Below are 17,766 nucleotides of genomic sequence, written 5' to 3' on the forward strand. Positions count from 1 at the left end.
ACATGAGCAACAATTTGCAGTCGGGTGCACCCAGTGCTCTCTATCACTGCCAGCACGGCCTCCTCCACATCTCAGATGAGACCCCGGCAAGCAGACAGAGTGAACACTGACCTTCTTCCCCGACCTTTCCGCTATTTCCCTAAGGGGCTCCATCACCCGCCTAACGTTGGAGCTCCCAATAACTAATATACCCCTCCCCCCATGTGCCTGCTCGGACCTTGCTGAAGGAGTGGCCACATGTCCACTCACAGGCAGAACGGGCGATGCCACACGGCCAGCCTCCACACTGACCCTCCGCCTCATGCGCCGCGAATGCCGCTGAACCCGCCACTCCCCTTGGGAAGAGGGTGGCCCAACCGTGCCCGGTAGCCGCAAAGATGTCTTGACAGCAGGGTCAGTGGGTGAAGCATGTAATGTAACACCTGGGGTGTACCATGCAACGCACCAGACTCCCCACTGCCGCTACACTCTGAGGCAGCAGCCTGAAGATGGCTAACTGCGGCTTCAACACATTCAGCTGTTTGCGAACAGTGGCCAGCTCCTCCTGTGTCCGTACACAGCAGTCACACATCCTATCCATCATAAGAAATCAATTTACTGTAGAGAGTTAATCAACTTATAACTAGACTGCTAATTCACTAAAGGCGGCTGATAGTTGACTAAACTGTGGTTACTAGACACTTCCTGTAGAAAACAATGAAAATAGCACTACCTGTCTCTGGACTGTATTGAAAACAAACACTAGCACTACTGGCACTATGGCTGACTAAACGGACTCTCTCTGACTGTATTCAAAACAAACACGAAATCTATGGAACACTATTACTAGCACCCGACAATTAAAGCTTCCTAAAAGCAAAAACACACGGAAAAGGAAGTGACAAGTAAGAAAAATAGAGTTAATACTTCAATTAGCATAGCTCGCTGCACAGCAGACGTGACGCAGATGGCAGTTACAACGACACTGACACAATAAGATTATTGAACGACTCACTCGGATTTTGAGTCTGACAATGCAGACACTTCTTCAATAATTCAGGATTGCCAGGTCTCTGTAAACAGGTTTTATGATATCCACAACTGCTGCTGGGATAGAATGTTTATGGCTGTATGACCTGTTTGAGTACTGGGCATTGCGGTAATTGCACCATGAACCAGATCTAGGAGGGCAAAGATGGTGTACTGGTTTATCATCAGCTGACAGTCTCTGGAAGAAGGTAGCCCATACTGCCTGCTTCATTTTCAACAAATCCTCAGTATTATTTCTAATGGCAATCTCATAATACTGTTGTAGTTCATCAATCATGTTGTCTGTCAGCCTGCTTCTTATGGTCTTACCACCTGAAAGTTTCTTGTCTCTCAAACTTTGTTTCAACTTCCTCAATCTGGTATCCATCCTCTTCTGGACATGAGCAACACATTCCAGTTCTGTGATAAGCTTCTCACCATAAGGCTGAGTGGCTACTACACTGTTATATGCATTTGAGTCTGCATAACCTAAGAACTTAGTGTAACACACTCCCCTTTAGTTTACAGATCGATTATAAATTTCAACAGCTGCACAGGCCTCCGTACGACTAGTTGTCCTTCATAATTTCTGTCACAGATATGCCCTTCTTCATTCCCTGATTTATACTTATAACAATGTTTGGTTAAAATCTGGAAATCTATTAGCTTTCCAGTATCAACACTGGTCACTGTAGCAACAGAATTCTTAGAACTGCAGCTGCGCTTCTACCAAGTGCCCCAAAAGCTACTGATATGACAATCATACCATCGTTTATTTCAGCAGCTTCATTTGTAGCACCCTTAATTGACTCACATGCAGTGGATTTCACAGCAGCTCCAATAAATCCTGCATACTTGTCCATTTTACAAAGTGGGCGTGGCATATACATCACGACACACATTGTTTCTGCTGCAGTGTGTCCTTTGCCAATAGCTCTCAATCCATAAAACCACCTAACATTTATGTCAAAATAATTATCTTTACACTTATCAGAATTCCAAAATGAATGAGTGTATTTACAAATGGCAGAATTAATGGTAAGTTTCCTGGCTAGTCCATTTGATACCTCAATGTCTTCATGTAAACTAACTGGCCCTCCACATACATACAGCACACACATTCACATAACACCCCTGTTAGGATGTGTAAATGTATCAGAATATAACCTAACCTACCGTTTACATGAGTTTTGTTTTGAGATAACTGTGTTATCACTATGTTTTATTTTTATCTTCGAAGCACTAATGGGTGTTTCGCTAGATACTCATGAGTTTGCCAGTATTTCATTGTCTGCAACTTCACACACCACATGCTGAACACAATGTTTCTCTTTATTCAAAAATTTATTACCATGAAACCCACATTTCTTAAAAACACTTCATTTTGGAGTCATACTTTTTGAGAGATTTACCAGTCTATTCATCACTTCTCCTTGGAAAAACGTTAGCACTTTGATATACAAAGCATGTTTATACTATGAAAAGATACGATACTATTTTTGACAGTGCTACCAATGGAAACACATAATTTAACCTTTATAACACAGCAATCCACAGCTTTCTACAGGGTAGTCCATTGATAGTGACCGGGCCAAATATCTCACGAAATAAGCATGAAATGAAAAAACTACAAAGAACGAAATTCGTCTAGCTTGAAGGGAGAAACCAGATGGCGCTATGGTTGGCCTGCTAAATGGCACTGCCATAGGTCAAACTCATATCAACTGCATTTTTTAAAAATAGGAGCCCCCATTTTTTATTACATATTCATGTAGTACGTAAAGAAATGCGAATGTTTTAGCTGGACCACTTTTTCACTTTGGGATAGATGAAGCTGTAATAGTCAAAAATGGTTCAAATGGCTCTGAGCACTATGGGTCTTAACTTCTGAGGTCATCAGTCCCCTAGAACTTAAAACTACTTAAACCCAACTAACCTAAGGACATTACACACATCCATGCCCAAGGCAGGATTCGAACCTGCAACCGTAGCGGTCATGCGTTTCCAGACTGTAGCGCCTAGCACCGCTCGGCCACTTCGGCCAGCTGCTGTAATAGTCACAAACATATAAGTATGTAGTATCACATAACTTTCCGCCAGTGCGGACGGTATTTGCTTCGTGATACATTACCCGTGTTAAAATGGACCGTTTACCAATTGCGGAAAAGGTCGGTATCGTGTTGATGTATGGCTATTGTGATCAAAATGCCCAAGGGGCGTGTGCTATGTATGCTGCTCGGTATCCTGGACAACATCATTGAAGTGTCGGGACCATTCGCCGGATAGTTACATTATTTAAGGAAACAGGAAGTGTCCAGTCACATGTGAAACATCAACCATGACCTGCAACAAATGATGATGCCCTAGTAGGTGTTTCAGCTGCTGGGGCAGCTAATCCACACATCAGTAGCAGACAAATTGCACGAGAATTGGGAATCTCAAAAACGTCGGTGTTGAGAATGCTACATCAACATTGATTGCACCTGTACCATATTTCAATGCACCAGGAATTGCATCCCAATGACTTTGAATGTCATGAACAGTTCTGCCACTGGGCACAAGAGAAATTACGAGACGATGAAAGATTTTTTGCAAGTGTTCTATTTAGCGATGAAGCATCATTCACCAACAGCGGTAACCTAAACCGCCATAATATGCACTATTGGACAACGGAAAATCTACGACGGCAGCGACAAGTGGAACAGCAGCGACCTTGGCAAGTTAATGTATGGTGTGGCATTAAGGGAGGAAGGTTAATTGGCCCCCATTTTATCCATGGCAATCTAAATGATGCAATGTATGCTGATTTCCTGCGTAATGTTCTACCAATGTTACTACAAGATGTTTCACTGCATGACAGAATGGCGATGTACTTCCAACATGATGGATGTCCAGCACATAGTTTGCGTGCGGTTGAAGCAGTATTGAATAGCACATTTCATGACAGGTGGATTGGTCATCAAAGCACCATACCATGTCCCGCACGTTCACCGGATCTGACGTCCCCGGATTTCTTTCTGTGGGGAAAGTTGAAGGATATTTGCTATCGTGATCCACCGACAATGCCTGACAACATGCGTCAGTACATTATCAATGCATGTGCGAACATTACGGAAGGCAAACTACTCACTGTTGAGAGGAATGTCATTACACATATTGCCAAAGGCATTGAGGTTGACAGACATCAATTTGAGCATTTGTTGCATTAATGTGGTATTCACAGGTAATCACGCCGTAACAGCATGCGTTCTCAGAAATGATAAGTTCACAAAGGTACATGTATCACATTGGAACAACCGAAATAAATTGTTCAAATGTACCTAGGTTCTGTATTTTAATTTAAAAAACCTACCTGTTACCAACTGTTCGTCTAAAATTATGAGACATATGTTTGTGACTATTACAGTGCCATCTATCACAAACTGAAAAAAGTGGTCCAACTAAAACATTCATATTTCTTTATGTATTACACGAATATGTAACAAAAAATGGGGTTCCTATTTTAAAAAACACAGTTGATATCAGTTTGAGCTATGGCAGCGCCTTATAGCAGGCCAACCATTGCGCCAGCTGGTTTCCCCCTTCGAGCTAGACAAATTTCGTTCTTTGTAGTTTTTTCGTTTGACACTTATTTCGTGAGATATTTGGCCTGGTCACGATCAATGGACTACCCTGTATATAAAAAATTACCGATTTTATTAGGTCTTGAAGTAATGCATGTAAAAATTTTAACATTTTCAACTGGTGTAGATTATATTTTAGAAAATAAAATAAAATACTTCTCACGCAAGTTTATAAGTAATATACATATCATTTTATTTGGAAAATGGCAAATTTTATAATCAGATAAAAACCCGAAAAAGTGAAAAAGAATGTTTTCCCCTTCTAACTTCCCTTAAAGTTATGGAAATGTGTAAGCTTTCAGAGCCAGTGGCTTCTTCTTCTGGCAGAAACAATAAGGGGAAGGAAAAGGGAAGAAAGAAAAGGATTGTCAAGGTTTAGGAAATGGGGAGAGTTGCAGAAAAGCTGCAGAGAAACCCAGGCCAGGACAGACTTACTGAATGGGATGAGAAATATGTAACTAAACCAGTCCATCTCTCATACCACCAACAGATGTGAAGTATTCTTGTGATTGGTAGTAAGTCATAAACATTAAATTATTTTCAATGTATGTTCATACGTAATACTGCACGTACCTTTGAGGTATCATTGGGCCCATTGGGAAGAGGATCAAAATTAGGCCACTGCTTTCTAATTATTTGGAGCATTTCACAAAATGAGACCATCTTCCCATCATTCCATTTGTTGCCGCTGAAAGGCATGTACTCGATAAATCTTACATCAACATTTTTCTCTTTTGTTAACTCCACAAAACTGCACACTTCATTTTCATTAAAACCTCGCATTACAACACAATTTATCTGTGGAAGAAAGACACCATTAAAAACTTGGTATCAGATAAAGCATGGTTTAAACAGAGTTTGAAAGACTTTTTGATAGGTAACTCATCCTACTCAATAGATGAATATCTTAACAGTGGCTGTTAGGCCAGCTTAAATAAGAATGTCTGTTAGATTTCAGTTCTGAGAGCACTTTGCCATAACAGTCAAGATTATGTACTTTTTGTTTGATAAATTTATTAATAGTGCATAACGATGTTTCAGTCTGACAGCGTATCAATTCTGAAAATATTAGCTGTTCCAGTTTGTATTGTATTCACCTAGTTTGACAATCTCCTGACAAATGATCAGGGTATTCAAATGTTTTACATTTTTTATGTTATACTTTCTGGCATGTTACTCACCCATGAGAATCGTCTCATGTTTTGGGTCTTGGAACAAAAGCTGAATCTAATCTAATCTAACCTACAAAATAATGGTTCTACAAGTCTGTTGTTATATTTGTATACCTCACTGATTCTGTTAAATTAATCTTTTTCTCTCTTTTTAGAGAATGTCTGAATTTATCTTAGCATGCCAAGCTGTTAACCTTCTTAACAATTTATGAAAATTAAACTACATACATCTCCAATCTTTTTCCCCACTCCAACGCACACATCTTTTGCTGAAGGTATTATTTTAACTATTACATGAAACTGTGCTGCCATTTGTGAGACAAAGTTGAAAGTGTTCTCAAGATAAAAGGTCTTCACAAAAGGAGCATTTAGTATCTGTGCAGGTGGTAATACTGACAGCCATCATATAAACAAGCCCAAATGGTAGAACATCCTGCTTTACACATACACGCAATGGCAGAAAAAAGGAAAAGAGCACACCTTTCATTCAAGCATTGAATATATAAACTGATGAGACAAAACACTATGACCTCCTGTTTGATAATGTGTTTGTCCACTGTTGGAACACAATACAGCAGTGATTTTGTGTGGGACAAGTTCAACAAATTTCAGGTATGTTCCCAGCATTATGTGAGGTATGTTCCCAGCATCATGCAGCACCGCATGTCTAAGCACAGGTCATGTAATTCCCATAAATTGCAGATCAGTGGTTTCTGGGTGCAGAACTGGTATCTGATAGCATTGCAGATGTATTCCATCAGATTCAGAAGGGGTGAATTTGATTCTGGCCTCGTGACACTGAAAGTCATATTGTTGAAACATGTCACCTTCATTAGGGACAGGGTGCGGACAGTGCACAATAATGTTCACACAGAACAAAGCTGTTATGGAGCCTTCAGTTACTACCACAGGACCCATAGAAGACCAGGTGAATGTCCTCCATAGCATAATATTGCTCCCACTGGCCTAAGTCTGTAGCAAAGTGCACCTTTCAAGCACCAATTCACTCTGTTGACAGTGTATGTGCACAAAACCGTCACGCAGGTGTAATGCGAAACTCGAATGATTCAACCAGATGACACATTTCTATTGATTCACTGCCCAATCTCAATGCTCCTGAGCCACAGAAATTGTAATTCAACTGTGTTGTCAACATGGGAACATACAGGGGTTGTCTGCAGCAGAGCCCTATGTTTAACAATGTGCAATGGATGGTGTGCTCTGAAATACTCGTGCTTCCACCAGCACTGTGTAGCTTCCTCAGCTGAATGTCATCTTTTTCAAAGGAACCATCCCAGAATTTGTCTTAAATCATTTAGGGAAATCAAGGAAAACCCAAATTTTGGTGGCCCGATGGGGCTCGGGTCCGTTGTCCTCTCGAAGGCAAGTCCACTGTTTGACCACTGTGGTGGCATGACCTAGTCTTAATTAAGCCAGAAAATCTTGGGAAATGCTGACAGATTTAAGATATAACAATTTAAAGCAATCCTTTCATGAATTTCACTACAATTTTCTGCTCTTTTGAAAAACAATTTCTTTTGACTGTTTTGATGTTGTTTAGTATGTTTAAATGATGATGGCAGTCTCTATAAAAGGGCAGTTCGGCTTTTAAGTTTAGTTATACTGTTTTAAACTACATCCTTCATCTATTTGTCCACCCAGAAGTGCTATAGGATGTAACTTGAAGACTATGGTGAGGTGGTGGGGGACAGTCATGTGTTGAGGAGGAGGTGCTGCCAGAAATGAAGTGTGTGAGGTGACGTTATTGACACTGCATACAGGGAGAATAAAAATACTCTATTCCATATTCATTCACAATCTACGTCTGCCCCCATATGGTTTTACTTTTCTCCAATAAGAAAAAAGAAATTGTCAGTAACTGTCTCTATAAGGTCTTAAAAGGAAACAAACAATAGAAAATCTAGGCTGGAATAATGACCATATTATAAAAAAGATACATTGCTATTCACTGTACACAGGAAATGTTAGGTCACAGACAAGCACAACAAAAAGACTACTAAACACGTAAGCATTCGATCAGAAAGTCTTCTTCGTAAGTGGACAAAACACACACACACACACACACACACACACACACACATATGACTGTTGTTTCTCCCATGATGCGCAGTTGCTCCCAGTCTGGCCCTAGCAGCCAGAGACCGTGGTCATGTATGTGTGATCTGCATTTGCGCGCATGTGTGTGTGTGTGTGTGTGTGTGTGTGTGTGTGTGTGTGTGTGCGTGTGTGTGTGGGAAGGGGGGGGGGAGGTTTGCACCAAAAGCTTACGTGTTTAATGGGTGGTGTATTTTTTTTTTTTTTTTTCCCCCTGCCTGCAACACAACATCTACACTATACAGTGAGTGCCAATCTATCCTTTTCATAATACTGTCGTTACCACCTTGCCAAGAGGCATATTGTGGAGTAATCCAAAGGGTTCTACTAATTTGTACAAGAGGAAGGAGAGCACAATCTCAATGTAAGTTTTTAGAAAACTGGTATGTGCATTACTTCTGCAAACCTTTCAGAAAGGACACAGTATGCACTTCATCCAGCAAGATGAGTAATAAACAATATTAGCAATACTGCATCAAACTTGTTCACTTTCATCTTTGGATTAAACATTCGATTTCAGAGAGTACAGAATTTGGCAGAATCAAATTTTGGGGATATGTGGAACTGGGACGACGGCATATTTTTTACCCATTCACAAACTAAGCACTGCTGATTGCTACTTTTATTGTGTCTGCTGCTGCAATGCATATATGAAACTGTAAGTGCAGCATCTATGATGGAATAAAATGTTATACAAATGAAACAAACAGGCACAGTGAAATAGAGTAGTATGGCTCATCATTTCGGTCTCATAGATTAGCAGGTGTTGACTTGAAAGATAATTCTTAAGAAGTTGAATCCAAAGGAGAGGATGTACCGTATTTACTCAAATGTAAGCCGCATTTTTTCTGGTTTTTGTAATCCAAAAAACCGCCTGCGGCTTAGAATCGAGTGCAAAGCAAGTGGAAGTTCTGAAAAATGTCGGTAGGTGCTGCCACAACTAACTTTTGCCGTCCAATATATGTAGTGCTACACAGGCATGCTTCGTAGGCACAAAGATAAATACTTGCGCCAAAACCTCTGCGTCAGTAAATAAATTAAAAAAAAAGGTGGAAGACGATTTTCATACATTATCCAACGAAGTAAATATAAATTCCATATTGTTCATCTTCGAATGTAGCAGAACTTCAATGCATTACGAAAATCCGACTGGCAAGACTGTTTCGGATGTTTGTCAATATGGCCAACTCTACGTTCTGAATTTTTTCCTACCTGTGAGAAGAGATGGTTGCTTATAGGAACCTGATGAAATGTGAATCACATGCAGTATTCTCTTCATCATAAGAGTAATACGAATATAAACATGTTGCCACGTATTCTTTCGTGTTTGCTGCTATCTTATTTAAATCCTGTCTGCCTAATAAACTACAAAACTAGAGTGAGACAACAGCAAATGTGGAAGAATATACGTATCGTGTCATGTTTATATTCGTATTATTCTTATGCCTAATAGTGATACAGTCAGAACTGAAGCACGGCAACTGACTAGATTTTTAAATCTAAGATGACTCTAATTTCTGTGCAGAATTTGATGTACTAAAGAAGCGGCCGCAAAGATTTTCAAACGGAGAAAAATTTTCGCCTAACTCTCGTTCAGAACATGTTCTATCATACGCAGTCTATTATTTGGTTCTTGTTGATCATTATCAAAGAAAGCAGCAGTGTAAGTAACAACAAATAGTCTCTTGCCATTGTTTCGCTAATGAGATGATTTCTCTCTCTTTTTTTTTTTTTTTTTTTTTTTTTTTTAATTGTAGGCGGTGGTAGCGTGCATAAAAGCAAGCCATGCCGCGAGCGACGACAGGCCGCAAACACGCACCATCAGAATGCGACAAACAATGCATGACACAGTACAGTAATGTATTTTCAGCTTAGAGTGACATAAACGCCTATAACAAGGAAAACGGCACTTATCAGATCAAAGCAAAATAAGCAATTGATTCAAACCAGACGAAGCACGTGAAAAAGGAAGGGTACCAGTATAAATACGGACGGAGGGCCTGACGCATAGCAAAGGCTACCTGGTAAAGCTTAAGTGCTAAGCTTACGACTCGAACCAAACTACTGTAGCTGTATCGTCATTCATTCGACCTAAATTGTGTCTCATATTACAATGGACCGACTTTGTTTCGATTTGGAGGTGCAGCCTAAAACTTTTCTCTCCCCTTGAACTTCGAGTCTCAAATTTCAGGTGCGGCTTAGATTCGGGAAATTTTTTTTTTCCTTTCTTTATTTCGAGTCTCATTTTTCAGGTTTGAGTGCAGCTTAGATTTGAGTAAATACGGTAGGTGGTATTTCACCTAATTCTGACTATGAAATAAAACAAAGTATGGCAGGGAGCTCTGACAAATCAAAGAGCAGCGATGAAGATTCTGATGAATAGTAAAGTATGAGTTAAGAAATAAGATGCTACTGAGATCGTAAATTTTTGTTGTGTTGATGAATCTGTTAACAAACATATTCAAAAATGCACTGAAACATTGGCACATGTAGTGTTGGGAGGTAATAAACTGTCATTACGGTTAGAGGAGCTACGTATTTCTTGCTGTTCTACTCCTACATGACACTGTATCTGAAGGTACAGAATGAATCTTCACTGGCTAGAGAAATGGGTAACACAATTTTACAAGTCTCTGCTGTCATGTAATCTCTTCAGGGAAATCATGACTGTACTAAGATTCGGTTTGTGGTTGACAAGGTCAGAGTCATTAAGAAATGCAAGGCAGCTACCATGTCAGTCCTAGAAGAGAGAGACGTAGCAAACTGTCAAAGCATGTACATTCCCGGTCCATATGTTTGTGGTGATGTAATAACCAAGTAATACTGAAGTGTGATCCAAGTCGCACAAATATGGCTTTAATAATAACCTCCCAACAATATGCCTCTAAGGACTCAACAAGGCACAGAACACTGATGTGCACATTACAAACTAGAATCACACAGAGAATCAGTCAGCACTGTTCCACACTAATATATGTGCGAGTCACCAGCAGATGGCATGGCAGCGACCGCGCCACACGCTTGGCTCCCAGAGACAGAATCCAGCAGCCAGCCTGCAATGATCAGTGGGTGACCAATTTAAAGACGCATGTACGGCAACACCACTCTCGGTGCACTCACACTGACATGTACTAGTAGCACGATACAGCAGTGATGAGCAGTAGTACCCCTCCTGTCTTGCGCGCCTTTTATCTGGCTCTACAATTTACTTTCCTAGACCCACACAAATGCCTGATCCTCCTAATTCAATTTGCTCTGCAGACTATTTAAAATTCACAAAGAAAAAGGAGCCAAAATTGCACTTTGTGTGCCAGTTACTTTCCAATACATTGCCACCAGCTGATCTTATTTAAGAATACTCAACTTTCGTAGCCATACTTACAGCACATCCTTTGCTTCCTGGCCTAAATCCAAGTTAACTACCAGCCCCCCTGCACCCCCCCCCCACCACACACACACACGCCCCTGCCCCACCCCTCCCCCCCCCTCTTCCCCCTTCCCAATCAGCTAGTTGTGTGCTGTTATCTCACGTCACACCCTAGTCTATGAGTGCCCAGCTGTCTGTCGCCTGACCCCTCTACCTGCACCCCTAGCTAGCCCACAGATGGCTCCCCACTCTCCCACGAGCCACTAAATGCTGCCCTCCAAACCCCTCCCATCTCTCTCCATCCCTCACATTGCCTCAACCCACCCCATCCTACCCCACTCTAAAGCCCCACCTCACTCCAGAACACTCACCATGGGCCAGTAAAGAGCTGGCAGTTGAGCGACCACAACATAAGGAGACATGCATGTGCATGTGAGTGTGTGTGTGTGTGTGTGTGTGTGTGTGTGTGTGTGTGTGTGTGCACACGCGCGCATGTTTTCCCTACAGCTAGAAAAAGAAAGTGCATTCTGGAAGCTCGCCAAGCAACGTACCTTTTAGCTTGGAAGGTAGAAGACGAGGTACTGGTGGAAGTAAAGCTGTGAGTACGGGTCGTGAGTCATGCATGGATAGCTCAGATGGTAGAGCACTTGCCCACAAAAGGCAAAGGTCCCAAGTTTGACTCTTAGTCCGGCACACACTTTTAATCTGCCACGAAGTTTCATATCAGTGCACACTCCACTGCACAGTGAAAATCTCATTCTACAAACCTTTTGTTTGTGTGCCTATCAATGAGACAGTGCTTCTGCCTTTTGGTGAGCCATCTGCTTTATTCCTAAATAATTCGTAATTTTCAACAGAAACTTTCCGTACGTTATTATTGCATCCTACATTACAATATGCAATTTCCACAATATGTGGTCATCTGTGAATATAATGGGGGTAACAACTGTAGGAGACCAAAAACTGACTGCAGTAAGCAAGTTCAAGTTATTGTACGCTGTAGTAGTTACGCAGAGGTGAAGAGGGTCACACAGGATAGGCTAGCATGGGCAACTCCATGAAACCAATCTTCAGATGGAAGATCACAACAATAAAAACATTTGATTCAGCATACACCAGACTCCAAACAGCGTACACAACCTGTATGCTCAGAAACACAGAAAATCATATTGGTTCCATCAGCAGGAAACTTCAACCCGTAATTGTTATGGAACACTGCGGCGATTTTGTTCATTAATAAAACCCAAAACTGGGGAGTAATAAGAAAGTATTGTTGTAACTTCTTATCAACCTCATTACCAAAATACATATTAAGAAGACTGGTAAATTTTTATTTTAAAGGGGTCACTCCAAAGCGCCACGAAAGTATTTGAGCAATGTATAAAATTAGAGAATCGGTGCACAATATTGAAAGCCTATCTACATTATCTATATCTGCATGACTAGTCTGTAATTCACAATTGAATGCTGGCAGAGGGTTCAGAGAACCACCCTCAACCTATTTATCTACCATTCCACTCCCCTACAGCATTTGAGGAAAAACAAACACTTCAATATTTCCGTACAAGCTCTGATTTCTCTTATTTCATTACAATGATCATTTCTCCCTATGTAAGAGGGCTCTAACAAAATATTTTCACATTCGGAGGAGAAAGTTGATGATTGAAATTTTAAGAACCTGCTCCAGCAAAATGCTTTTGCTTTAATGACTGCCACCCCAATTCACATGTGATATCTGTGGCATGCACTTTCCTGTTTCCCAATAATACAAAATGAGCTGCCTTTCTTTGAACTTTTAAATGATGTCCTCTGTCAGTCCTATCTGGTAAGGATCCCACACCATGCAGAATACTCCAAAAGAGGACAGACAAGTATAGTTGTAGATAGTCTCTTTAGTAATCCTAATCTTCTAAATGTTTTACTATTAAATCACAGTCTTTTGTTTGCTTTGCCACCGCATTATCTATGCGAGCATTCCAATTTAAGTTATTTGTAAATGTAATTCCTAAGTATTCAGTAGACTTCACAGCCTTTAGATCTGTGTGAATTATCATGTAAACAAAATTTAGTAGATGCCTTTTACTACTCGTGCAGATGACATAAAAATTTTTATTATTTAAGGTCAGTTACCACTTTTTGCATCATATGGATAGGTAGCCTAAATCATTTTGCAGTTCATTTTGATCATCTGATCACTTTACAAGACAGTAAATGATTTGCGAGACTGTAAATGATAGCATCATCTAAGAGGACTGCTCAGATTCTCTCTTAAATTGTTAATGTAGATCGGCAACAGCAGGTGGTCTATAACACTTCCTTGAGGAATGTCAGATATCACTTCTGTTTTACTTGATGATTTTCCATCAATAGCTATGAACTGTGACCTTTCTGACAGGAAACCACACATCCAGTTGTACAACTCAGACAATACTCCATAGGCACACAATATGATTAGAAAATGCTTGTGAGGAACTGTTTCAAAAAGTCTTCTGGAAATCTACAAATATGGAATCAATTTGAGATCCCCAGTCGACAGCACTTATTACTTTGTGTGACTAAAGAGCTAGCTGTGTTTTAAAAGGTCGATATTTCTGAATCTATCTTAGCTATTTATCAATGAATCATTACCTTTGAGATAATTCAAAATATTCAAACACAATATATGTTCCAAAATCCTAATGCAAATCAACTTTAGTGATATGAGTCTGTTATTTAGTAGATTACTCCTGTTTTCTTTCTTGAGCATTGGTGTGACCTGAGCAACTTTTCAGTCTCTAGGTATGGATCTTTATCAAATGAGCGGCTATATATGATTTCTAATGGAGCTATTGTATCAACATTCTCTGAAAGAAACATAAATGGTTTATGACACTGAGGAGAGCTACTACTAAGTTACTCACAGTTGCAGTTGTTCTTGATTTGAATACTGCAATATTTACTTTGTTGTCTTTGGTGAAGAAATTTCAGAAATCCGTGTTTAGTAACTCTGCTTTAGTAGCACTGTCATCAGTAACATTACCACAGCTATTGCGCAGTGAAGGTATTGGTTGTGTCTTGCCATTGGTGTACTATACATTCAACCAGAACCTCTTTGGATTTTCTTCCAGATTTCAAAACGAAGTTTCACTATGGGAATTATTAAACACATCTTCCACTGAAACCCACCCTAACTTTCGAGCTTCAGTAAAACATCGCTAATCTTGGAGATTTTGCATTCTTTTAAATTTTGACATGCTTTTTTTCATTGCTTCTACAGCTGAGTTTTGACATATTTTGTGCACCACCCTTTTAATTTATTTGGTATCCATTCAATTTATTTGGTATATATCTCTTAATTGATGTCGATACTATTTCTCTGAATTTAAACCATCTCTGGTCTACACTTACATAGTCAGACTTGAAGGAGTAGAGACTTAGTAGAGACCGTCACCTTGGAAGGCATCAAGTTAATTTTTATCTGCTTTCTCATTAAATGCCCTATTGTGTACAGCTGAAAATTAATAGAGATAAGGCAAACAGAATGTGCAAAGTAAGTGGAAATTACTCGTCTCTTCCCCGATTACAGTGCAATAGAAGATACTACAAGATGTTGACAGATTGCCATATCTCGGTAGCATTATATGTAATAATGAGGTCACAGATGCAGAAATCACCAGCAGAACTGGAAAATCAGTCCATATGGCAATTAGGTCTGTAATATGTCAACAAAGCTTTGCCTGTACTCCTTTATTGTTTATATTTGTGAGACTTGGAAAATGTCATTAAAATCAGCACACAGTCTCCATATTTTTCACCAACAATGCTAGAGATGAATTCTGAAGATGTTAACCCGACCAAGTTACAAACGATGTAGTGCTGAGAATACGAGGTCTACACAGCCTGCACAAAATTATTGTTGAAAGAAGACTGAAGATTGCAGGTTATGTTCTACACATGTAAGGTGGAAGAATCCCAAAATCAACACTGTTATGGAAATCAATGGACTGATACAGATGTACAGGAAGACCTTTTAACACCTGGAACTTTTGCAATGAATCTTCAATGCATGGACACAAACTTGGAGGAAGGTGAGAACTTGGCAGCTGATCGAGTGAACTAGTGGAAACCAGTTCCTTGTATGGTACACAGCAAATCTGAGTAAGTTAGTAAGTAAGTAAGTAAAGTAAGTACAACTGGGGATTTTGCAAAACTGTTGGATGATCGATATTATTGTCTAGATTTGACACTGTTGGACTTCTACCTTTTCCTTGATGTGTATTCTTCAAATTGTGAGTTTTATGAGAAAGCTGATAGGTACTTACCAATCAACCTTCCCTCACATGAACTGACATTGTCTCTTTATAAATTCTACTGTGCTAACAATTATCTACTGAGAATCCTCGACTAGGTCTCCACAGCTCAAATGAGCCAGTTCCTTTAAATTTCTGTCTTTGGCTATAATTGTCTTCCAAGTATGGTGACACAACATCCTGTCATGAAACTTTTGCCTTTACATTTGTTTACTTTTCTGGACACTGCCTTTTTCTGCACTGTGCACCAAATACACTATGTGAGTAACGCCCAAGCTCCAACAACCAATTGTGAACTGTAAACAGTTGTACACTCTACCAGGGCACATAACAAACAATTAACATTTGTTTTTTAGTGTTCTAAGCTGTGAGGTCATCAGCGGACAAATAATTTAGTACCTATTCCTAGGCAGCCGGAGTGGCCATGCGGTTCTGGGCGCTACAGTCTGGAACCGAGTGACCGCTACGTTCGCAGGTTCGAATCCTGCCTCGGGCATGGATGTGTGTGATGTCTTTAGGTTAGTTAGGTTTAATTAGTTCTAAGTTCTAGGCGACTGATGACCTCAGAAGTTAAGTTGCATAGTGCTCAGAGCCATTTGAACCTATTCCTGACGTGCAGTTGTTTGGAACAACGACTGACATGATCCAAAATATTACTTTCTTTTATTATAGCTTCACTTTTATTTTGTCTAATGATTACTAATTTCAGTATCAAATTCCATCATCAAGCCACTATATGATCAGAAAGCATAGTGTATCATTAAAATATTGTTTAATAAACAGATTACCATTATATCATCATTCCTTAAAGTAATGTCCAAACTGGAAGGACAGATGATTAATTTTGAGTATATACAAAAGTCAGAGTACTGAACCGGATATGAAAGAAGGAAAACCAGAAGGGCAGTGAGAGACGGGTGCCTTCTATCACCTTACTTCCTTAATATGTTCATCAAGGAAGTAATAACAACAACAAAGAAAAGATGACAAGAATCAAAAGGTAATTTCTGGAATACTCCAAGGAAATGTGATAGGGCCATTACATTTACAATGTATATAAATGATCCAGTAGAAAGTGTCAGAGGCTCCTTAATATTGTTCACAGGTATTACACTTGTCCATAAGAAAGTGTCAACAACAGAAGACAGTATCAATTTGCACAATGACCTGCAAAGGATTGGTGAATGATGCAGGCTCTGGCAGTTGACCCTGCACATAAATAAATGTAACATATCACACACACACACACACACACACACACACACACACACACACACACACACAGGAAAAGAAATCCAATACTGTACAACTACACTATTAATGACAAATTGCTGGAAACAGAATCTACCATAAAATATCTAGAAGTAACTATTCAGAGCAACCTTAAAGTGGAATGATCACACAAAACAGCAATAGAAAAGCAGATGCCAGACTAACATCCACAGGAAGAATCTTAAGTGAATGTAAATTACCCCTGTGTCCTTACCCAGTACGACTGACAGAAGAGAGAAAGAAGATCCAATGAAGTGCAGAGTGTTTTGTCACAGAATCATTTAGTCACTGTGAGATCATTACAGAGATGCTCAGCAACTCCAGTGGTAGATGCCATAAGAGAGCAGTTGTGCATCACGGAAAGATTTACTACCCATGTTTCGATAGAGTAGTTTCCGAGAAGAGTCTGACAACATAATAGTTTCTCTCATATACAATTCACGAAATGATCACGAGAAGAAAATTTGAGAAGTTAGAGATAATACAGAAGCGTACTGACAGTCATTCTTCCCAAACACTGTTCACAAGTGGAACAAGGCAGAGGGGGTCAGTTGGTGGCATGAGACGTACCCCCTGTCACACACAGTTAGGTGGTTTTTGGAGCATGATGTCGATATGGAAATTTAATTGCATGCATATACACTGCAGATTGACGACATCACAATAGTAAATCAGAGTAGGAACTAAATAAAATGTTTCAGGCCTTAAATCAAGAAATGGTAAAACTAAAGCTAAAAATGAAGACAAAGAAGACAAAAGTTATGGCTACAGACAAGAAAGGAGGTGGAGGCAGGACTGACGCAAGAACAGGCAATGAGCAACTCAAGAAAGGAACTGAAATTCACTATCTCAGTAGCATTTTGCAAGAAAACAATCAATATTTCAAGGCATTCAAGAAAAGAATAGCACAGGTGAAGAGT

General features: G+C 39.8%; 1 protein-coding gene across 1 annotated transcript in view; it reads right to left on the minus strand.

Moving 5' to 3' along the window:
* The window catches only part of LOC124619522 (molybdenum cofactor biosynthesis protein 1-like), a 49,280-nt gene extending 43,866 nt beyond the window's left edge, over positions 1-5,414 (minus strand). The window contains exon 1 of the mRNA XM_047145970.1: positions 5,205-5,414. Coding sequence (XP_047001926.1) covers positions 5,205-5,414 — 210 coding nt within the window. The remainder of the gene's footprint in view (positions 1-5,204) is intronic.
* Positions 5,415-17,766: the final 12,352 nt, after the last annotated feature.

The sequence above is a fragment of the Schistocerca americana genome, chromosome 6, assembly GCF_021461395.2.
Source record: "Schistocerca americana isolate TAMUIC-IGC-003095 chromosome 6, iqSchAmer2.1, whole genome shotgun sequence".
Classification (NCBI taxonomy): domain Eukaryota; kingdom Metazoa; phylum Arthropoda; class Insecta; order Orthoptera; family Acrididae; genus Schistocerca; species Schistocerca americana.